Raw genomic sequence first — 23063 nt, forward strand, 5'->3', positions numbered from 1 at the left:
CCATTCTCTCTCTTGTCTCTCTAAATGTTACTTGAGGGAGTTCTTCCATCTCAATGAATTGCAGCGCTTGGAGATGAATAGTTCTGTTATCCCATCTAGCCCATAGCTCTCCAAATAAAGAATTGTTTTAAGCTGCATCTTCTCTTTTGCTAAAAGTTCTGGCTGTCTGAGACACACTGGGCATTGCATTGTGTTGTTTGGAAGACTTTAACTTATTTTGCTGGTGTATTTTGATAGCTTGCTTTTTGTGATTTCAGTTAATTTTCTCCTGTGGCGAATTTCGACTCCAGTGCTCCTATTCATCTATTTAATGCTGCTTAACACAAATCCTCAGAATAATTTTTCTATGTGATTGACAACTAGGCTGCTGCCTATTTATTCTGTAACTGTTGGTTCTGCTTAAGCTCATGAAAAATGGAGGAAAAAATTATCTTAGCTTAGCCTAAGTTATTTAGAAATACAGAGCCACTGTTGTCCTAACCTATATCTCTGTTTTTTCTGCTTTCAGATTTTGGACCTGAACAGACTTTATTGCAATGATATCCATGCCATGGCTAAGAATTATGGAATTGAATCAGCCCTGAGGGTGATTATAAAGGAAATAAAAGATGTATTTGCTGTATATGGTAGGATTTCTTTGCATTTTTATAGTCTTTAATACCATTAAGATAGGAAAATGCAGCCACATGTTTTCAGTTATGGTTTTGCATGATCTTTTCATTTATGTACCTATTTTTAGGTTGCAGGTTTTCATTGTTTTAATGATTTTAGAGTCTTCTGTGAAGACCTTGTTACTTTTAATAGGTAGAAAATAGCTGAATTTATTCCCCCTTCACCGAGTTCTTCTGTTCTGGTATATTTTTTGCAAGCTGCAAGTTTCAGACCAATTAATTATTAATGTCTGAGGAAGCCAACTGTTAGACTTGTGCAGTGGCCCTGAGAAGAGGATCAATCTTGCCTCACTTTGCCTTTTTAATGATGGGAACCTAGGCTCCTGAGTTTTTATATCTTTCTTAAAATAGCTGCCCTGCATTATCTGAATGTTCTTCTCTGAGATAGATGATTCAGAGAGCCCAGCCAGGGGAGGCTGCATGATTTCATAGCCACTCACTCACTGGAGTGGAGTCTTGCTATGAAATAAACTATTGAAAATAGGGAAGATTAATACAGTGGGAATTTCAGCAAGCAGTTACAGCTGGCAGCCCAGAATGGTCTGACCTTCAAGTTGTTCAAGAACTGCTCAGTAAATGTTGACAGAGCTGTTAATGACCCCCATTACACTGAGTCCACAAGTGTTATTTAGGAATAAGTGCATTATTTTTTTGCCTGAACAGGGTTTTCTGTGAATGCCTGATGTCATGCACAGAGGACATCAGAGCCTTTCTGACTCTGGGGCCCATCTAATCCAGGCCACCAGGTGAGAGGCAAGAGCTCTGTCCCTCCCAGATGGATGGATGTGTGATTCCCTTCTGTGGAAACAAGGATGGTGCAGACATTTGCTGATTTTATGTAGAGGAACTCTGCTGCCTTACCGCATTCTTGACATTGCAGTTTCCCATTCTTTTCATTTCAGTTTGGAGAGATACTGTTTTGTATTAGAGTGAGGTCTGCCTCTCTTGGATATTTGAGGGGAGCAGTTAAGGCAGAGACACACTGCCAGAAGAATGTTAATAGAGATCTTCTCCAAGCTGCTTGGATTCAAAGGGTTTATTTTAGACAGGACTTGTATAAAAAATCCCACAGAAAAAAAGCCCTTGAATGCTCTGATGATTGGTCTTTCTTGTGTTTTAAGGAATTGTGGTAGACCCTCGACACCTTTCACTTGTGGCAGATTACATGTGTTTTGAAGGCTTTTATAAACCCCTGAATCGCATTGGAATTCAGTCCAACTCCTCCCCTCTGCAACAGATGACGTTTGAAACCAGCTACAAATTCTTGAAGGATGCAACCATGATGGGTAAATGGTTTAGTTTGAGATCTCTTGCTGCAGCATTTCACATATGCTTGGTTTCTGTCATAACTTTCCAGTATTTTGAGTAATCCATAATTGTATTAGAAAAAATGCCAGAGGCAGAAATTTTAAATAAGCCCTTGCCTAGGAAAATGTTCCAGATGTTTTTAGTAAAATTCTGTCAGCTTAAATAAAGCCAGCTCCCACATGTAATCTGTGGGGTCTGTGACTCCTTTCTTCAGGAATTAGATGGGTATTTTTACAACAAACCTTAAGCTTGTTAAGATTTGTTATAGCTAAGCTTTATAACAGACTGCTAAATCTGTTTTTTTCTGTCTATAGTATTAAAATTGTCTTCTCTGCTTTGTTTTTGTGCCCATGTTATAACTTCCATATCTTTTCCAGCCTTGCTGTTCAGCATTTTATTTTGAGAACAGACCTGGCTGTAACTCTGATTTAGCACTTTATCTTTGCTTTTTTTCCCCTCAAACACAAAGAATCAGATTCATTTTTCTAATGGTAGGTTTCTGGTGCCATTTGAGATTCCCAAGAGTATCCTTCTGCCCTCTAGTTGCCTCTCTGGAAGGTGTAGAGATCACATGGCTATGTGGGTCATTTAGGATGTTTGGAGCAGCACTAGCCATCTATCTACATTTAAGGCCTTCTATCAAAAAAACTCATGCTTTAAGTCTGTCATTTGACAGCTTTTGTGATCTCAGCCTTTGGATACTAATTACATCTCTCTTTTGTAAATAAACTTGGTTTCTGTCACTTGCCAGTCAGATGTTTGCTTTGCAGATGCTGCTGTGCTGTCTTAACAGAAATGGGGAAAGTTCTCAGTATGATCTCTTCAGCTCCTGTCTTAAACTGCCTTGCACTGACATCAGAAATACTTCTATCACTGAATTCCTTTTTGCTGATGCTGTTTTATGCCTTCTCTGGGAAGGAAGATTGAGTTTGAATTGATAGCATTGATTGCAATTGACTTAATTAATCTGAAAATTGTGAAGGAAAAGTGTAAATCCAGGGTGAAATTAAAGAGGAGGATGTTTCTCACTCAGTTTCACCCTCTAGATTTTTGTTGTATCACATACTGACTTAGAAATTAAATCAGAGGAGTTTTTTTGCCAAGTGAAATGCAATGTATGGATAATATTAAGAATAAAGACATTCATTGCACGCTGACAGAAGGGCAGGGTGGTTTGGCAGGAACTGCACTGATTACAAGCAGAAGGAGTTAATGATTTCACCACACTGGAAATCAGTTGTAATGGGGATTGCAGCAGCCTGGATCTAATTTGCTGTAGTGTAACTGATAACTTGATTGTACAGTTCAAGAGACACTGTGATGGTGCCCTAATCAGCAGGAAGGAAAGGAGCCCTGGAGCCCTGAGCAGTCGGGAGGAGAGGAGGAGGTTTGTGAGGATGGGCACAGCTGAGGTGAGCTGGGCTGGTGGAGCCCAGGCTGCTCAGCGGGACTCCTTGTGCAGGGAGCAAACTGCATCAGCAGAGATCCCCTGGGCTGTTTGCTCAGAGAATGACTCTTTGTTAACATCACATGAGCAAACAGGGCAGCACGACTGTCCTGTTTAACCATCTAACAAAGGGGCTTTTTTTTCTTCAGCTGACACACATTTAGGAGCAGCTTTTTAATTATCCAGCTGTGGCTGAGATCAGAGCAGTGAGCACATGCCATACCCAGTGCTGTCTATGCTTCTGCCCCCACCCTCTAAATGATGCAAAGCTGAGTACATTTTGCTCAGTGGAAGAAAGATTACCAAACTTAGGAGAAGTTTGACAATTTTATTTCCAATTTTCTACTGCTCTGATGATAAACTTTCAGCTTTCTGTAGTTAGGATGAATGAAAACCAGCCTGAATGCTTACAAAAACAGTGGAAGTAAAACAATCCAGCCAGACATGTCATCTGGAGTACTTCCAAATTTCTGTGACACTATTTCGCTACAGTGAGTAACCACAAAATCAGAGGAATTCATGGAATGTCTCTCCAGTGAAAAGTTCTCTTCATATCTAGCCAGGGGGATTTAAAATACACATCAAAGGGATTCATGCTAACAAAGGAAAAAGGCAGCAATGACAAGGGAATCTTTCTGGTTTTGCCTCACATGTATTTTTTGGTGACCTATTTAGTCACCAGGATGTGTTCGCTGAAAGGTCAAGTCTGTGTTCTCTTAGAATTCAGACTTGTTTTGTCTTCCCATGTAGAATCAGGAGATTTTAGTAATATGCGGCCTAATTACTTGCTTGGACCAAAGATGGGGATGAGAGAATAGTTGTTGTGGGAGGATTAGAAAGAGTTCTGTCCTCTAAGCTCCCAGAAATCCCAATTCAGTGTGAACAGCAGGTGGCAGAACCTTTCTGAACTTGGGAGTGCTGAGCCAGATGGCTTCTTGCACATAAACCGAAATGGTTTCTTTCCACACTGACCTCGGAGAAGCCTTTGGGACCCTCCTGACAGGATTTTGTTTGAATTCTGTTGCAGGTGCCCACGATGAGCTGCGATCCCCTTCGGCCTGCCTGGTGGTTGGAAAAGTTGTCAAAGGAGGGACTGGCTTGTTTGACCTCAAGCAGCCCCTGAGATAGAGTTTTGGTGGTAACTGAAGGATCTGGCTGAAATGTTCATCACGAGAGCTGCATGTGCTCCACAGCTACGCAATGAGGGCACGTGCTGTGTCTCCAGATGCCTTTCCTGTGCCAGTAGGTTTCTTTATCTGGATACCCAATGAGCCTTATCTATTTAATTAATACAGGAGCTGTCTTTTGATCCAAAGAATCACTTATTTACAATTCATCAGTGTAAAAAATGAAGTTATTTGTTTACACAGAAAAGAAGAAAGTGCTGGAGTCGGTCTGGGTCTCAGACTGTGCAGCTGTTCTGGCAGGCAGAAGTGAAAGCAGAATCTGTTTATGCTGTCTGACTTCTGTGGGGATCAGAATCCCATCAGGGTAGTGCTGGATGCCATGTGGTCATTAATATGGCAGATTTCCAGTACTGGAAATAGCATTCCAAACTGGCAGGTGTAGCTGGGCACTGCTGTGCTGAACCTCAACTCTGCATTGGAGCATCTGTGCTCGAGGCATTTCCTACTCTTTTGCTGCACTGAGATGAACTTGTATAAACTTCAGAGGATACATTTTACTACTCTGCTCCTTCGTTTATTAAGAAGAATGTGTCTGTGACACAGTTCTTAAATTTCTTTTAGCTGAAGAGTGGAATTCAGAGTTTCCACAGTTTCTATAAGCATTTTCCAATGCTCTTTTAACATCTTTGGGTAGAATAGATCTCACACAGTGAGAGATTTGATTTTTGCTAAAGATTTATTCCTTAAATGCCAACATGAGCTGCTGTAGGAGTGACTATGTGAAAGACTCCTGTAAGAATTACCAAAACAGAGATTGTAAACTATATTTGGTTAAATATTCTGTATCAAAGAGGATATTTAATAAAATAAATATTCTGAATGCTATATTATGTGGTTGTGTTACCAAGGGGAGTTCACTTTTAACTCTGCTGGGTGTTAAAATCATGTGACCCAGGGCTGTTTGCCACTCCTTAGAAATCAGACTCATTTATATATTCTGTATTAATCAGGATGCACTGCACACAAGCAGCTAAAGCTCTCTGGAGTTTGCTTACTGCCATCTAGGCAAGTTTTCTAACAGATCTCAGTGCCTGATTATTCTCACTGGTACCCTGGCACCAGTGGGAGTGCTGGAGCAGAGGAAAGCCACTTCCACTAGGGCTGCACTGAAGAGGATCACATCAGCTAGTGGCAGATGTTGATTTAGGATTGTGAAAGAGCCTCTGTGGAGTCTCTTGACTGACTCTGTTCTGCCTCAGCCCCTTAGAACTGTGTCACATGTCCTGCCAATTGCACTGAAGCTTAACAAATACATTAACTCAGCAGGTGTCCAGTTTCACTTCGGAAATCCCTGTGAAAGATTTTCTCGTGTCTTCAGTCTTAGCACCTGTTTTGTAGTTGTCAAAAACATCATTCAGCAAAGAATCACGAGAGACTCAGTTTGGTACAGTTTAGTAAAGAGATGGGAAAGAACAAACATTGTACAAAAAGGCTTTTACTTCCAGGTTACATCTGTACTGGTACAGACTGTTGAGGGATCCACAAGATGTGTTCACAATCCTGCAGTGAAGAGCATCTATGCTACATTTCCTGTCTGGAGATGTGGCATCCCTTGGTGCTCAAAACAGTTTGATCTAAATAGCTCATTCATTCAAGTGAAGTGGCTACTCAGTGCTGCTCCCAGTAACACTGATGATTCTTTAGCTAGAGCTATTTAGAAAATGAGCTCAGGCTATGGCAGGATGATCCAACTTTCCCTTTCAATGTTGAATTGCCTTTAAAATATTGGCATAGACCAGGATCCAAAACCTGATTCTGGTTGTACAGATTAGCACTGTAGAAAAGTCTCAAACACAGTATCTTAGAAAAAGGAAGCAGGTGGCTGTCTCTGTTCATGGACAAAAGTGATAGGGGAGAAACACGACCTCAGATGAGAGGCCATCTCTCCAAGGCTGGGGAAAGGTACATATTCTGGCATATAAATGGGCTTATTTTATACTGTGAAGGAGAAGCTGAGGTAGCAATTGATCCTAATCCCTTGTGTGAGCAGATTGTCTTTGGAATCATCTAAACTGCCCTTTCTGAGAAAGGAATTTCATTTTGCTTAGAATTCATATGTGTGCAGAAAACAGCTAGAAAAAAGTCCTGCTTCATGTGGTTAGGAACTTTACTTTCTTTTCACATCCCATGAACCTCTGTTGCATCTAGATTTTTGATTTTAAAGTGTCTGTTTTCCTCGTACTCATTGCTCTCACTGTACAGTGCTTTTTTGAGGAAGTGTGAACTACCTACGCCAAACTGTGTTAAAAGGCTGCAGTAATGGCTGGGGCTCTTGCTGCTTTGTGATTATCTGCAATAGACAAATGAGAATCACTTTTGGCACAAAGGACCCCAAAGAGGGAGCAGTAGAGGAGATTTTGTAGAGAGGAGGAGATCATGATTGAAAGGCTGGAAGAATGGAACCATCCCTTCTCTTGGCTGTCTGCTGCACTTCAGGGTACCCAGTGCTGTGAAAACATGGGAGGAACAAGAGAAGAAAAAGCAACTTCCAAATTTTCTCCCTTTCTTTATGTCCATTAATAACAGTGGTTGATCTGTCTGGAAAACTAAAGGGTATAAGCTTGACTGAATGTGCACTCCAGGGATGGGCTGGTGAGTGTATGAAGATATGAAAGCTCGGGAAGAGGATTTTTGAAAGCTGTAATTAGAACTCAGTTACTCAGCCAGAAAGAGGAAGCAGTGATCCTCATGTGCTTTGGCAAGCAGGGCATAAGCTGTGGGTTCTATCCTGCTTGTACAGATGTGCCTGTGTGTCCTATGAAGACAGGCTGAGAGAGCTGGGACTGTTGGTCTGTAGAGGAGGCAGCTTTGGGGAGCCCTTGTAGCAGCCTTCAGTACTTAATGGGGGGTATAAATAAGGGACAGTGATGCTTTACATGGGCAAATAGAGATGGGATAGGAGGGCACAGTTTAAAAGAGATTTACATTAAGTGTAAGAGAAATGCCCTGTGGAGGTGGTGAGACACTGGATCAGGCTGTCCAGAGAAACTGGCTGCCCCATCCCTGGAAGTGTTCCAGGCCAGGTTGGATGGGGCTCTGAGCAACCTGGTCTAGTGGAAGGTGTCCCTGCCCATGGGAAAGGGTTGGAGTGACATGAGCTTTAAGGTTCCTCCCAACCCAAAGGATTCTGTGGTTCACACCCACTTGCAGGTGCAGATTTGTTACCTTCAAGACAGAGATAACAAAGGTTTTCAGTGTGTTGGTAACAGTGAATCAGCTTTTATTTGCTCAGGAGTTGGAATGCAAGCTATGTTCAAGTCCAATAAATCATAATAGAAGGCTTGTTTTTCTCAGTAAATGATTAAAAAAATCCTAAATTGGGCAACGAGAATGGATACAAATAGGAATCCGTTCTCCTTTCATCTCAAAAAGCAAAGCAAAGCTAAACATTAGAAGACAGGGAGCAGAAAAGTTTGTTTTCCCAGGTCACTGGTTCCCATGTTGCTATGCTTGTGTAGGTCAGTAACCAGGCAGTGGCCACAAAACAGCTCCCAGAGATCTTTAATCACTCGGAGCCTTTCTGGACAAACCACTTGATGCTTGCCAGTAAGTGCTGAAATCTGGAAGCAGCCTCATCTGCTGAGGAATTTGGCAAGTGGGAGAGCATGTAGCAGCTCAGGGACACTTCCCACAAGGTCAGATTGTGGTGACCAGGCCGTGCTCCAGGACGTGGCTGGCAGCAGGCAGATGAAGGCAGAACAAAAATCGTTCTCAGGGATTAGGTCAGATGGGAGAGCTTGTGAGGACTGCCTTTAACGGCTGAGATCCAAAAAGTGTTTTGAAGGTTTTGCTGCTGAAAGTGGCAGTTTTGATCTTTGGGGTGGATGTGAAGGTGTGAAGATGGCTGCTGTGGGGTGGGGGAGAATGAGTTCTGCTTCCCACAGCTTCCTGCATCGTGACCAACTCCCTCAGCCAGAGGGGAACAGCAGAAGCTTTGTGCCTTGTCAGTCCCTGCTTTCTTTGCTGTTTTTTATAGCATGGATGATGCTTCAACCTAAAGACCCCTGAGTTTTGCTTTGTTTTGTGCATAAGAGAACTAAAAAAGAGTAAAGGTGAGTTCTTTGGCAGTGCACCCAGGGAAGAGACAGTGACCTGTGTCTGGTCATGCCTGTGAGCCCAGGCAGTCACTGGGGACACAGGAGCCCTGCTCTGGGCTCTCTGCAGTGCCTTGAGGGGCTTCAAACCCCCTCCTGAGTGCACTAACCATCACGACTGGAAAATTTCAATTTTCTTGCTCCAAAACTCCTTGCTGCTGCTGGAAAGAACACACTGTTCACAGGGACAAGGGCAGAAGGAGGTCAGCTCCATTCCCAGAGGAAGAGAGGGGCAGCTAGGGCTTTCTTGGAAGACCAGAGAAACCTTTCTCCTTGTGTTTGTGCAGCCTTGTGCAGAAGGGCGGAGAGAAATTCTGCCTCAAAACAGTATTGCAATTAGGTCTTTTCCAGGACTTAAAGCATTTTCCTGTCATGAGAAAGACAGGGGTGGTAAGTCCTCAGGGAAGAGAGCTCTGAATTCCTGTGAGGACTGTAACTCCCCTGTGAGCTTTTTCAGCACTGCCTTTCTGCATTAATTCTGATTTACAGAGCAATACAGGTATGAGGAGGCCTGAAGATGCTCCCAGTGGGAACTGAACACCAGTACTGTGATACCCAGTCCTGGATGCTGAGCAGGAGATCCACAGGGGTGCAATGGGATGCTCAGAGGGCTGTAGGCTGGGAAATGAAGGTACCTACGGAGCCCTGCTGGCTTGCAAGGTCGAAGGGCAGCTAAGCAGCATTTTTCAGAGTGCAAAATTGATCAGGGAGGCACGATTAGAGCATCCTCTATGGAGGCCTGCACTGCTGAGCTGAGCTGTCAGCCAGAGCCATCCCCACAGTCTGTTCCTGCTGCTGTTACACTGGATGCCACACAGCCAGGATTAAGCAAGCTGCTCATTAATGATGTTTTACAGTTTCCTGGCTTAGATCCCTCAACAGAGCTGACTGTCCAAACTGCCCTGGAAAAGTTCTAGACCTGATCACAGAGATGGAGAGGATGTAGAGCTGTTTCTGCTTTCCTAGGTGCAACATGCCCTGCCAGCTTTGGGAAGATAAATGATCCCCCTCAGTGGAGCTGCTTTCGGTCTGGTGGGGCTGGTGGCTTGGTCTGTAGTAACACTGCTGCTGTTGTTTGGGTTTTGGAGCCCTGCCTGGCACTACAGACAGAATAATGAGTGATCAAGAAGCAACAGTGGAACAGTAATGCAAACTGCAATAAATACAGAGATTCATTATTAATGGGACATTAAAAACAAAAGGATAAGTAGAGCAAATTGTATGCTGGCAGCACAACAGCTCTGCAGAAAAATCCCAGGGCTCTCCCTTAAAAAAAAAAATCAATGCTCTGTGCAACATTTTGAGTTCTGCTTTCTGTTATACTGTATTTGTTCTGCCTGGGAGCCTGGGTTATTTCTGGAAGATGCAGAATTTGAGATGCATTTTAGCCCCAGTAGTCTCCCGAGTGTAAATAAGGCTACAAACCAGAGCAGTGCCCTCAATCAACTGTGACTTAATGGATCTTTAATTTTGGGTTAAGCTACAGAACTGGATTTTACAGGAATGGAAAGACAGCAGAATCTGAATTACTGCTTTTTCAAAGCTCAGGCAGGAGTTTGAGGCTGGACCCAGACTGGTACCATGAGGAGCAGCAACAGGAAGGGCTCATTTCATCCCCTCTTTGCATAAACACTGGCACTGAGGACAAATTTATATAATTTTACAGTAATTGAAGCTCAGGCAGAAGCTTTTGGCTTTGCCTCATGTTTTGGGGCTGGTCCAGAGCTCTGGGGAGGAAAGAGCTCCTGAAACAGCTCTTTTATGGTGCTGATGCTTCCACACCTCCACCCACCATGCTGCAGATCTGCTCAATTATCTCTGGTACATCCAGATCATGACAAACTCATCTTCCTCCATCAGAGACTGAGATCATGACCATGGATGTGCTCCAGCTGAACAGGCCAGCAGCAATGGGGTGACAAAGCATGTGGTGGGAGCACAGAAAGGATCTACCCCTTTACCTTCACCACAGGGCTCTCATTGACCCAACTCTTTGCCACCAAGTGGCTTCAGGTCTCTCTGTTGGCCCCTTGAAGCCGTCCTCCCCAGGCAGTGCTTTTACAGTCTCTCAGCATTACCTTCCCCTTGCAGAGGTTTCATAGGTGTGGCTTTGGCCTGCACAAACAGCTCTTGCAGCTCAGTCTCCAGCCAGGTCAAACCTAACCATATCCAGCTTATCTACATTTCCCTGCTGTATTCTTGGCACCACAGTCTCACCCTTTCTTGCTGGTGATAATCCTTTCCAGAAGGCCATGACAGGGTTTCCACTCCTGTGATTCATGCTGGCCTGTCCAAGCTGCTGCTGGGGCTGCTGCTCTGGGCAAGGGGAATGTTGTGCCCCATGCTGCTGCCAGGGAGGGCATGGGTCACTGCTGCCTTCCCCTTGTGCTGCCCAAAAGCTTCCCCCTCTCTTACCAACACTGAAACCTGTCCCTCCCTTCCTTTGTGTCAAATTCAAGGAACTGAAAGTAGTTTGGTTTTCCTTTTTTGTTTCCTGCCAACATCTGTCATACCACCCAGCTATTTGTGAGAATGATTCTGCTCATTTTGGGGATGAAATGGGAGACCTGCATGGAGAGTGAATGACTGATGGCACATCCACCTGATCAGGCCCTGGAGTGTAAAGCCAGGCTGGGATTCATCCATTGCAGCTAATCCCAACATTACAGCCCTGGGGTCTGTGTTTCCCAGGACCCCTCTGACTGTGACTTCAAGTTGGTGGCTGGGTTTAATTCCACATAATCCTACAAAGCCATGTGAGGCAAATATTTTATCCTCCTGGGACTCACAGGTATTCTTTTAAAGGAAATGTTCAAAATGAATCATAGAATCATTTAGGTTGGAAAAGACCTCCAAGATCATTGAGTGCAACCCTTAACCTTTATTTTTTTTCAGCTTAGATGACTCCAGTGGTGGTAACGATGTTTTATGTCATGTGGTGTTGGGGAAATTCTCTCAGAGTTTTAATTCCTTGAAGACACTTGGGATTTCTCTTTGGCAAAAAGTTTCATACTGTGATGATTACTATTAAGGACTTCACCATAAGAACTCAGATCATTAAAGCCAGAAAACAAAGTAAATTCAAAAGATGTTACCTTTAAGAAATAATATGGTATCAGGTAGCCTCAGAATATGAATATCTTAGATCATTATTAATAAAACGAAGCAAATACTTCATTTAATTAGTAGTAAAGACCTTGGAAAATTGAAAAATACAAAGATGAATGAATAGAAGAACTAATTATCTGATAGGCAAATCAGAAATCAGTTTTCTGATAGACAAATAAGAAAACCTCTTTTCAATGGAAAGATGGAAATCCAGATACCATAGGCTTTCAAAACACAAAAGATCAAACTGTCAAGTGGGTTTGTAGCCATGGGTATATGAGGTAGACTGTCTTGAGCCACTTTTGTGGCCAACAACCTCCTGCTGGCAGTTTTGACAAAGAGATTTTGTCACCTATTTCCTTCCTAAGCCACCCCACCCTGTCCACCACTCTTCTGGCTTGGTGGGAGCTGCCAGGAAAGTGCCTTTCCAAGGTGAGGATTACTTTTTTCCTGCTTGGAAAATCTGCTGCTAAAGATGTGAATGGAAAATGCTGGCTCATCATGGTGAAGAAGGTCAATGTCCATCCTCTCCAAACTCCCCTGCACTTGCTGGGTGAGCCTGCCCCAGCACTCAAAAAGTGGCCAGGCCTTTGTACCCAGTGTGAGGTGAGACAGTTAATGATTACTTTCCAGAACAAAATGTGAGACCCAGAGGTGAGGTTTTACTGTCTGGGATAAATCAATACATGGAATTTACATTGGTAACATCAGAAAAGCCTGGTAGTCAACACAGCTCTCCACAGCATTGGCCAGAGAGGGGTCAGCAAAGGCTGAGCTATCCTGAATTCCCAATGACCCTCAGTCCTGCTGCCTCTGCACCCTCTTTATTGTCCCCCTTGTGACATTTCTGGCTGCATCCCCATCCTTCCCACCACCTCTCACTCAGCACGTTACCCATGACTCAGGCATCTCCTGCAGTGGTGCCTGTCTCCCATTTCTGGGCTGTGAGTTAACACATGCTGAGGATATCAAAGATGTGAAGCTGATTGTCTTGCTGCTGATTTGGCCTCACTGCTTTTCATTAATTAAACTCCAAAACAGCACTCCTTTGTCAAAGCTGTCTGAAATCACTTCCTAGGCCTAAAACATGCCAAGACTGGGGAAAGAACAGGGCTTGCAGAGGCTGTTTTTGAAGACAAATCAAATTAAAAAAAAAAAAAAAAAAAAAAAAAGAAAGATGTGATGAGGATTTAATTCTGGTTTAATCCCGGGCTTAAATGCCAGTGCTGAGTTATGGCACAGCATGGGTGGTGCTCAGCAGGGAAGAAGAAGGGGAAGCTGAAGGGCAGGAAAGCAGGAAGCACCTTTAGAAAGAGCTTTCTGCTCCCATTTCCTCACTGCTGGTCTGGATCCTGATACAAGCAGCTGTGTTAACCTTTATACTTATAATATTATATATATATATATGTATATATAATTTATACATGTAATATAATATGTATAAATATAATATAAGATAACATATATATCTAATAAGAAAAATATACTTATACAATAATATAAAATATAATTATAAAACATATATAATATAATGTAATATAATATTTTATATTATATTAGTTATTTATACATATATATGTATATTATTCAAAATATTTTTTCAGTTGTACCTTAGGCAGGATTTCACCCTGCTAAACCCAGCTGCAGTGAGCAGGGGGTTGATCAGAGACAGCCAGACACACCACCTTGCCCTGCAAGCAGTGTGTGCCAGCTGAGCAGAGCAAAGGGCAGGAGGGCAGCAGAGCTGCTTCTCTTCTTCCCCTCCATGGAGTGTGTGCAGGACAGCAGCACCCCAGTGCTGCTCACAGCTTCACAGTGGCTGTGAAGATGTCCCCATGTGTGGCGGGCTTCCTTGTAGAGGGGCTCCACAGTTTTAAATAAAACCTACTCCTTCCAAGCACAGCTCATGAAAAAGAATCCCAGAATGATGGCAAAATTTGGGTTGGAAGGGACCATTAAAGGTTACCTAGTCTAAACCCCACAATAAGTAGGGATATTCTCAACTAGATCAGGTTGCTCAGAGCCCTGACCCACCTGGCCTTGAATGTTTCTGAGGATAGGGTATCCACCACCTTTCTTAGTAATCTGTGCCAGGGTTTTACCACCTTCATTGTAAAAAGCTTCTTCCTTATATCTAATGCAAATTGACCCCCTTTTAGCTTAAAACAATACCATTACCTCTTGTCCTATCAATGGGGACACTGCCAGTAGCTGACATTCAATTACATGCAAAACTTACAACAAATTACAAATGAGCAGGCAAATCATCTCACTTGTCAGGAGAAGTCCCTAATTTTGCTTTGCTTCCCCTTCCTATTCCAACCTGATTACTTGCTCTGCATCATGCTGTGCTCCAGGCAGCAGGTAGGAGAGATAGGAGGCAGCTGAGAATTTTTCCAGGGACACTTTATGGTTGGATTCTGCCAGGTGCCAGCTCTGAAACATCAGGCAGTTTGCACACAGACTTAGGAATACAGTGAGGACAATGATGTGCTATTTGTACTGCACCATGCTATTTTTGAAAGTCCTGCCCCTAAGCTGAGACACAAACCCTTTGTTATGGCTCTTAGAAGAAAGACTGTGATCTCATGGGTCTATCCTCTTTTTAAAATTAATTATTTTAAAATTCTCAGTGCAGTCCCTTTTTCTTAGCAAAAGTATAACAAGTTATCTCCAAACTATGATCTAAATATATGTATGTATATATATATATATGTATGTATGTCAATATACATATTTTTGATGCATCACTTCAACTTTTCATGGAAGATTGAGATGCAAATAATATTCCTGAGGAAATAAGAATAGAAGCATTGGACCCAGCGATCCAACTTTAAACAAACTGTGCAACTCTGAGCATGCATACAATTATGCATATAAATACAAACAAATAAAAGACTTCTCAATAATGAAAAAGTTAATCACAGTGATTTCTTTGCAGAGCAATAACTCTATGCAAATAATCTTGAAATTTGCCTGAACACCTGTCAGCTCAATTGCTTTGACACTGTGTGCAACAAGTTTATTCATGGTGCCTTTGCAAGTCTGGGAATGAACAGTTGTAAAACACCTGAGACTGATTCCCTCATGTGGATGCCTTTAAATCCAGTTTGACTAAGGGGCAAAGGAGAGAGAGAGCATTAGACTCTCCTGGGAGAGTCTAATGCTGTGGCTTTTCTGGCTCTGCTAGGGATGGAAAATCAGAGCTTTCCATTGGAAAAGACATCTCTGAGTGATGGAAAGCTATGGAAAATGTGATTCATGATGAGTTTTAAATGTTGCAGCTGGAAAGTTTGGCTGGGTGTGGGGAACAAGTTGATCCAACCACCAAAAGAAGAGAGATAAAAATCATCCGGAGTATTTTGCCAAACACTTACTTGGCTGAGAATTCAAAATCGCCAGTTCTGGGGTAATGTTTAATAATTGGCTATCTATAAGGAAAGCTGATATTCCTTCTCTGGTGCATCTGCATTCAGTGGAGAAACACACACCTGAAAAATCATGCAAATTTGACCTGGGATATCCTGGCTTCCCTCCCCAATTCCAGGTTTGATATGAAATGCCCAACCCAAGGCAGATGGGTACACTACAGCAGCAACCTTTCACTTCCCCTGAAATTTGTTCATACTTTGGCCCAAGGGTCAGGTGAATGATTTCCCAAATTCCCATTCTTTTCCCACACAGATTTTTTAACAGCTGCTGAGCACATGGAACTCAATCCTTGCCCTTTGAACATCCTCCACCCCAGCAGCAGCACCGGGGCTCTCATCAGACACTGCAGGCTTTGCCTTTAGAGGATGGTGGCAAGAAACTGCTTTACTCACATAAAAGGAAACCATTTCACACCCCACAACCATTAAACCAAGGAAATCCTTGCCACAAGATCTGTCAGTGATGAAAATTCTGAAGGGGTTTAAGAAGAGATTAGGCCAGTTCATATAGGGCAGAGTCCTCAGGAGCTCTGGGGCCCACAGGCCTGGTCACCTCAGCCTCTGCTTCAGGAAATCCTTCTATCACTTTTGGCTAAGGTTTGGGAAATAACAACAGAGAAGGATCACCCTCTCCCTGCCCAATTTTTCAGTGGTGCTGCTGGAATGTTATACTGGGCTATGGACATTTTTTACTAGACCCAGTGTAGGTATTTTTCATCATTGCCAGATGAAACGCTGTGCCTGAGCTGGTTGTGTGTGGCTGTTTGAAGCTGTGGCGAGGAGACATCAGGCTGATTTTATGGTGGCATTTTACAATTGTTTGATGCTGGCACAATTAACTGGTTTAGGGCAATATCATTTCACCCAATACACACCAACAAGAGTTTCCATTTTATAATACTGCACATCATCTGCACAACAGTGGTGTCAGGGAGCTGCTTCTGCCACACCTTAACCAAGCCAAATGCAGTCCCTGTGCTTTGCACCACCACAAAATACCCAAATCTTTTAAGTCAGGAGTTTGTTTCAATATTTTTTTTTATCTTTTTTCAGTCTTTGGCCATTGACACTGAAAGTGATGAAACACAAAGAGCTGTATCTTTGCTCAGTGGTTTTGGCTCCCAAATTGCTACAGCTCTGGGGGAAGATGAGCTTTCAGAAGGATGTCTCTGTGCTGCGATGCACTGTCTTGGTCTCCCTTTCTGTTTCTGGGGAACATGAACATGCTACAGACCCTTGTAGCCAGCCATGGGGTTTTCCTGTCCCTCTGATGTTGCCTTGCCCCAGGGCTCAGTGCAACCAGTTATTTCACTGACTTCTTTGTCCAGACTGCTGGGTTGGGAGATAAGAGCCCCAGAGTTTCTGCCCAGTGGTCCTCACAGCTTCTCTTTTCCATCACCTTCATCTCCTTCCTGGCAGCTTTAGCTACTCAGAAATGCCATTGCCATAATTAGGCCTGGCTTGAGGCAGGAGGTGCAACAAATGGTCTCTCCCTTTCCTTGAGTCTGAACTATTACCCTTCCTATTTAGGTTTCATGGTTGGGGAGTTGGGTTATCCCTTGCAGTGGAGAGCTAAATTTAGACTAAGCATTATGTGATTGTTTTCCCTACCTCTGGAGGGATCACCAGCATCCAGTGCAGTGCAGGTGATTCTGGAAATGCTTTCCTCTACATCCCCTTCTCAAAGGCCACAAGGCTGCTTTAGGTTTCAGGTCTGACCCTCACCAAGTAACTGAGCCATCAGGCTGCTGGCAGTGTACAAGGCAGGGTGGTTCTTGCTTCAACAATGTCTCAGTGGAGCCAGGTGAGGGCTGTGCAGAGTCACAGGCTGGTGCCAAGGTTGCTGACTCTGTGGCTGCTGGCAACACTTCCAGCAAGCTTCCCCTCAGAAACGGAGACCAAACCCAGCCAGGCTGTAGGTGAAGGCAGCATGGTGAAAAAAGCTGTTTTCAAATTCAGCTCATTTCATTCCCAGCACATATGCATGCTTCAGCACAGCTGAGCTTAAAAAAAACCATAAATTTAGACCATCTAATATCTGGCTATAAAAAAATGATGAATTGATGACTGAATGAATTATTTTGCTCTTTCATCCTATCTGGAGTCTGATCTACATTAACTAAACCAGTTGGTGCGACTTTTCTAAATTGATTTTAAATTGACCTAATTAAAGCAGTAAGAGTATATAATGGAGATGTACTTAACCCAATTTAACCCTTCCTTAAAGCAATTACACTAGAAATCAGTAATTTGCAGGCAGAAGCTGAAACAAATTAAGAGAGTTGGGACAGGTTAAGAACCCTTGTAGTGCAAGTACACTGAAGACCTCAGAGGAATGGAGAGCACACTGGTGCAAACTACCCGTGGCTATAGCTACAAATATTGCCTGAGCTTCCCATTTGAGTTAGTCCAGATTCAGCTCACCCCATTTCTTCTGCTACTCTTTCTTTACCATTAAAGTAGTTAGCGCTTTAATGAAGGGCTTGCTTTTCTCTTCTTCCTGAAAGGAGAGAAGGAATATAAACTTTTTTATCATTTTAAGCAATGCTGCCATCCCTGACTAGTAATTAGTGTTGTTAAAGATAATCCGGAAAGTCAAAATTATCATTACATGGCAGTGAGTGGGCTGGATGTGAGAGTGCCAAAACATCATTAATTAGGGTTTAATAAGTACCTTTGTTGAGGGATGCATGTCACTTACAGAAGATTAGGTTGAAGGGATGGGGAAATCCTTGTTGTGTTGCTCAACCCTCCAGAAGCAGCAACTCCATCACTCATTGCCTCCTTGTTCCTTTGATGAACTGAATTCTTCTCCAACTGGTCCATAAAGGCACCACCTCCAGTTCCCTCCTGGCCTCTTTCCAGCCAAGTATCAACTCTCTCTTCCAGAAATCAGTGAGCTAAACATAAATCCAAATGAGAGGGAGAAGGAGAAAAGGAAGAAAGAATTTACTAAGAAGCCAAGCATGCGGAAATAAAGTCCCAGGAGAAATAGAAACAGGCAATGAGTGAGGAAGAGATGGAAACAGCCACTTGGCCACTCCATATGGACACCAAACAGACAAGTATTTGCTGCTGCCCTGGGCAGGAAAGCACCTGGGCAGAAACCACAGCCAGAAGAAACTGCAGATCATGCCCATGGTATCAACCAGTGGTATGGCAGGCAGAGCATCTCCAGGTGCAGAGAGGAAACCTCATCCTTATGAAACCACGTGGAAAAAGGTCATTAAGGGAGAATAAGTGGCAGCAGAGCCTTTTACAGACCCAGTACTGTTAGGGAGATGAGGTTATGTGTCTGTTTGTGCTGTTATCAGAAGCAGTGCCAGGTCACTGTGCAGTCAGCTGAACAAAGTCCTGCTACTGAGAAAACAGGTTCTGGTGAAGATTTTTAGTTCACGAACAAAGAGAACTGAGGGAAAAGAAGGTGGCAGTGAGTTGCTGCTGTGATAGTCCTAGAAATGGTGCCTGGGAAAGGAGGATTTAAGGAACAAGGTGTTTGTGGCATGTCTGCTCAATACACCTGGCTGGCAGCCAAAGTGTGGAACACTTTCTGCTTCACCTGTGTGCTGCATCCATTGTACAGTGTGACACATCAAGCAGGCTGAAGGCCAACAGAAGGCACATCCAGAAAGCTGCTGGAAGCAGGGCCAGGTGTGCATGGTGGTCTGAGCAGAGCTGGGTGCACCGTGCAGGCTGGGAAGCAGCATGATTAATGTAGGGGACAGTCACATGGCAGGCAAACCAGAGGGATGCTGCCAAGCTGTGAGGAGAAAGTAAATCACATCAGGAAGGTAAGATTTCTTGTTCCAGTTGTACACTGAAATCTCCACAGACATTCTTCCAGTGCCTGCAGAGACAAAAAGCTGTAGATGAGTCAAAATTGAACATCAGAGAATGGCATGTGGCCTACCTGGCAGGTCTGAACAAAGTAAACTCTATCCTTAAAGGCTTATTTCTGAATTATTTTTATTACCATAGAAGCCACAATAACTGTTGTGGAACAACTGTATTTCACAAGGACTACCACTGATGCCTAGGGATACCACAACTTGCCCTCAAAATGGGGAACAGAGAAGGCTCTGGCCACCTGTATGCAAAGCATGAGGTAAAAGCAAGTGTAAAACAATGACATGATTGTTGAATTAAATGACAAACCAGTCTCCCAGCTAAGACTTGTTGCAGATATTTTTTGTGGTGTCATTTTAAGAAGACAGCCAGAGGAGCAAGGCACTGGTTTGTCTCAATTTGCTACAGGATATCTGGAGAAATGTCACTTAAAGGGACATATGCAATACCATTTTTAATATGTTACTGATGATAAAGGGTCATAACATTTTTAAGCTTTATTTTTTTTTCCTTAGATTACCTCTGTTTAATCAAAACCAGTGCACATTTACTGCAAAACAAATTGTAGTCATTAGAAGTTAAAAAGAAAATGGAGTTGCTGCTCTCAGGTGGTAGAACAAGACCTATACCAACAGCCACGGTCTTTACCCAACCCTTCTTGGGGGTTATGAAGCTGGTGCTGAGAAGTTTTCATGATTTGAGACTTCTGGGACTTCAGTGGAAGTTCTTTTTTGTCCCAGCTTCATCCCCAGTGAAGAATGGGATTACACAAGCAATATCAAACCAAGTTATTTGCAAAGTCAGGAAGCACCAAGGGTGCTTACACTGAATTAGATGATATCTTCACCAGATATTTTATAAGAGTTGCTGCTGTATTAAAACTCCAGGTTTTTTTGGTAGGGATAAGTAAAGGTGGCTGATAAGTAAACTGGGCTCTATCTTCATACCACTAATTAAATAATAGCAATATTGATTGAAAGAGAGCCAAATACTTCATTTTCCAAGAGAGTTATCCACCTTAGTCTCCCAGTTTTTCACCAGAAGCAAGGAACACCTTCCCCAACACAGAGTAAGTCATCAGCAGTACATAGATATGAATATAATTACTAGAGAATACAATTACTGTATCATTGACCTTTATAAATCTAATCTAATTTAAATAACCATATTCTATGGCTCTTCTGTGTGGTTTGCAAACTGGTGACTCCTTATGAACTCAGATTAATTTTTACATCTCTGCTTGCTGCTGAAGAAAAGCTGTGATGAGGTGACTCACTGCCAACTCATGCATGAGCCATCTGAAACATCACATTTTTCATCTCCAGTTCTGCAGATCCCTTTTCCTGTAATGACTAGTTAAATTAGCTTTTTTTTTTTCTCTCCAGTTTTCCATTCTAGTCTATTAATACTGTTCAACCTTGCTCAAGGCTTAAGACAAGGTCTGCATATCTGCTTGCCTGACCTTGTTTATCTGAAATTTGATGCTGGTTTCTCTTGAGGTTTATCTGACCCACTGTCCAGGCCTCCCACAGTGATGTGGATATTTGAGCCAGGCATCCTGGGCTTCCTTTGGCAGCAGCCGAGAGAAATAGGCACGTTTAAGGTGGGATTGACTCTCCTTCATGTAGCAAGGTTTGCAGCAGGGTGATAAGACTCCACAGTATTATTAGAATCATATGTGTTGCATCAAACATCTCCTAAAATCAAGGGGGACATTACCAATAAATTTTATAATGTCTTTCAATTACTGGCTATGGTAGACATGTTTGTCAACATAATCACAATGAATGCAGTCTGTTAAGGGACAGCAAATGCTTTGGGAGTGTGTCCCACTAATATTTCACTCAAAGTAATTCACAGAAAACATCTTTTCATTTAAAGACTGAGCCTGGCCTCTATGGCTACAGTGGTGGTGAATGTCTTTAGTGCTTGCTGTTCATAAGGGAACAGAAAATTAGGATAAAAAGCAATTCTGGATTTCCCCTGAAGCCACTTCACCCTTGTGCTTGTTAATGCATTGCTTTCACTCTAATGCTTTTAAACTAGTAAACTTCAGAACAGTAAGTTTTTAATAGTGACATAAGTGCACTTCCATTTGGGGAGGGAAATAAACTATAATGATGTCAGGATGTTTATACTAAAATATTTGTGGCTTTCCTGGTAGGATGCCTCTGCAAAAAAAGAGAAAGAAAGAAAACCTCATGCAAATAGAAGAGTTCATACCCCTAATTAAAGCAGTAGTATTCTTTACAAGGAATTATAACACCAAAGGCCAGGCTGACATCCCTAAAGTCCTACTGATAAAGCAGTTGCCTAGCTTTCAGCTGTGCCAGAAAAAGTTCTGACAAGTGAGCTGGAAGCTCTTTCAGAGGCACAACTGCAGTGTCATTCAGCTGCTCTGGTGCCTGTTGTGCTGCGGTACCGGCACCACCACAGCGATGCTGCCATGGCTTAGCTCTGCTCTGCTAGAAGTGTTAAACACCACCCTAGGCCTACAAAAGGAATTCTTTATAAAAACTAATTTTAGGGCTAAGAAAGGGCTCACTGGTCCTCTTTCAGAGGAATGAAAGAAGTATGTAAAAGGGCATTTTAGCAAAGAGTATCTCCTCTCATTAATATCTCCCACACATTTTGGAGACTTCTCTTTCTGCTACCATTCTTAGCAAACAGATTCCTGGCCAGTTAAAGTCTCAGCTCAAAATAAAAAGGGCTTGGGTTGACCTCGGGTTGCATCCCAGAGAAGGAAATTTCTTGACTCAGCTCAGAGTGCCACGGGAGGAAGCGCTGCAGGCAGAAAGGGAATATAAGAGGGAAACAGCAATACTGATGGAGGGGATGATACTGCAGCACTGCTGGGGGAAAGGAAAAACCAGGAAAAGCTCAGGTCCTTCTGTCACACTTGGTGCTTTGATGCAGGGCAGGGATGGGCAGCCCTTGGGGTACATTACAAGAGACTCTGTGACATCCCTCTGTATCTGCAAGGCAGAGAGCTCTCAGCAAGGCAAGGCAATGTGAACTGCTGCCAGAGTATGTCAGTCTATCCTAAGTATTCCCCATGTTCCTGCAGAACTGGTGTCCTGTAGTTGTCAGCTCATGAAGATCACGTGCTACTACGCAAGGCTTAAAAATAATATTCAAGAGACATGAATGAGCTTTTTTCTGATAACAGACAATGCAAAAACAACAAAACGTGTTTCTGCTTGTGTTTTAAAACACAGCATGCTTCCTACAAATTATTTTTATGGTTTCTCATTCAGCCCATCCTTGAAAGCAAAGAATAAACCTGCAGTATTTTCTCTTGGTCTGGCCACAGAGCTGTATTTGCATTGCTGCTTCATTAAGGCAGCATCTAAACACCCAGGACCTCACAGCATTTAGCCACAATCTCTCAGCAGCAAACCTTGCAGCAGAGAGTGTTCAAAACCAACACACATTCCAAAGATGCTTTTTGTTTGTAAAACATAAATAAAATCAAAAAGGAAACAAAAATAGAAAAAATAGACAATGCAAATTTAAGTCAAAGTAAAAACAAACAGATGGAAATCCAAAGCAAGGAGAAGGTCCAAAGATGCCTCCAAGTAATCCTGCGATTGAGTTTTCAAGTTACATGCTTTTGCAGGAAGAATTCTTCATAAATCTATTACAGCATCAAAACCACATATGTCTGCTTCTCCATCTGAAATGCCACATCTTAAACAAGTCATTTGGCAGCAGTGGGAAGGGGAAAACTGGCATGTGTTGGCTCAAGGCACTTGGTTTTGAACTGGCTCACCAGCCCAGCTGGCAGACAACGCTCCTCTCATCTTTCAGTGCTGATTTATCCTGGCACAAGCACAACTCTGGCAACAACTCTTCAGTGCTTTTACCGAGTGAGCATGATTTAACATTTGCCCTTTTCTAGGAAGAGCAGTTTCATTTCTGCTCTTAGGATAAGATATCTTCCACATGCAGGAAGTGTTGGTTGTCTTACT

General features: G+C 42.9%; 1 protein-coding gene and 1 long non-coding RNA gene across 3 annotated transcripts in view; one reads left to right on the forward strand and one right to left on the reverse strand.

Annotated features, from left to right (window-relative positions):
• Positions 1 to 5438, forward strand: part of POLR1A (RNA polymerase I subunit A) — a 29214-nt gene extending 23776 nt beyond the window's left edge. The window contains exons 32-34 of the mRNA XM_021535719.3: positions 509 to 626; positions 1793 to 1957; positions 4454 to 5438. Of these exons, the coding sequence (XP_021391394.2) occupies positions 509 to 626; positions 1793 to 1957; positions 4454 to 4554 (384 nt within the window). The 3' untranslated portion in view covers positions 4555 to 5438. The remainder of the gene's footprint in view (positions 1 to 508; positions 627 to 1792; positions 1958 to 4453) is intronic.
• Positions 5439 to 16971: 11533 nt separating this feature from the next.
• LOC146767507 (uncharacterized) lies at positions 16972 to 23044 on the reverse strand. Of its 2 annotated transcripts, XR_014954612.1 has the most exons (3): positions 18343 to 23040; positions 17948 to 18146; positions 16972 to 17746 (listed from the first exon to the last, which is right to left on the reverse strand). It is a non-coding gene; the product is annotated as an uncharacterized LOC146767507 (long non-coding RNA). The 2 variants fall into 2 exon arrangements; XR_014954611.1 differs by having other exon boundaries at positions 17948 to 23044.
• Positions 23045 to 23063: the final 19 nt, after the last annotated feature.

The sequence above is a fragment of the Lonchura striata genome, chromosome 4 (genome assembly GCF_050655825.1).
Source record: "Lonchura striata isolate lonStrDom1 chromosome 4, ASM5065582v1, whole genome shotgun sequence".
Classification (NCBI taxonomy): Eukaryota; Metazoa; Chordata; class Aves; order Passeriformes; family Estrildidae; genus Lonchura; species Lonchura striata.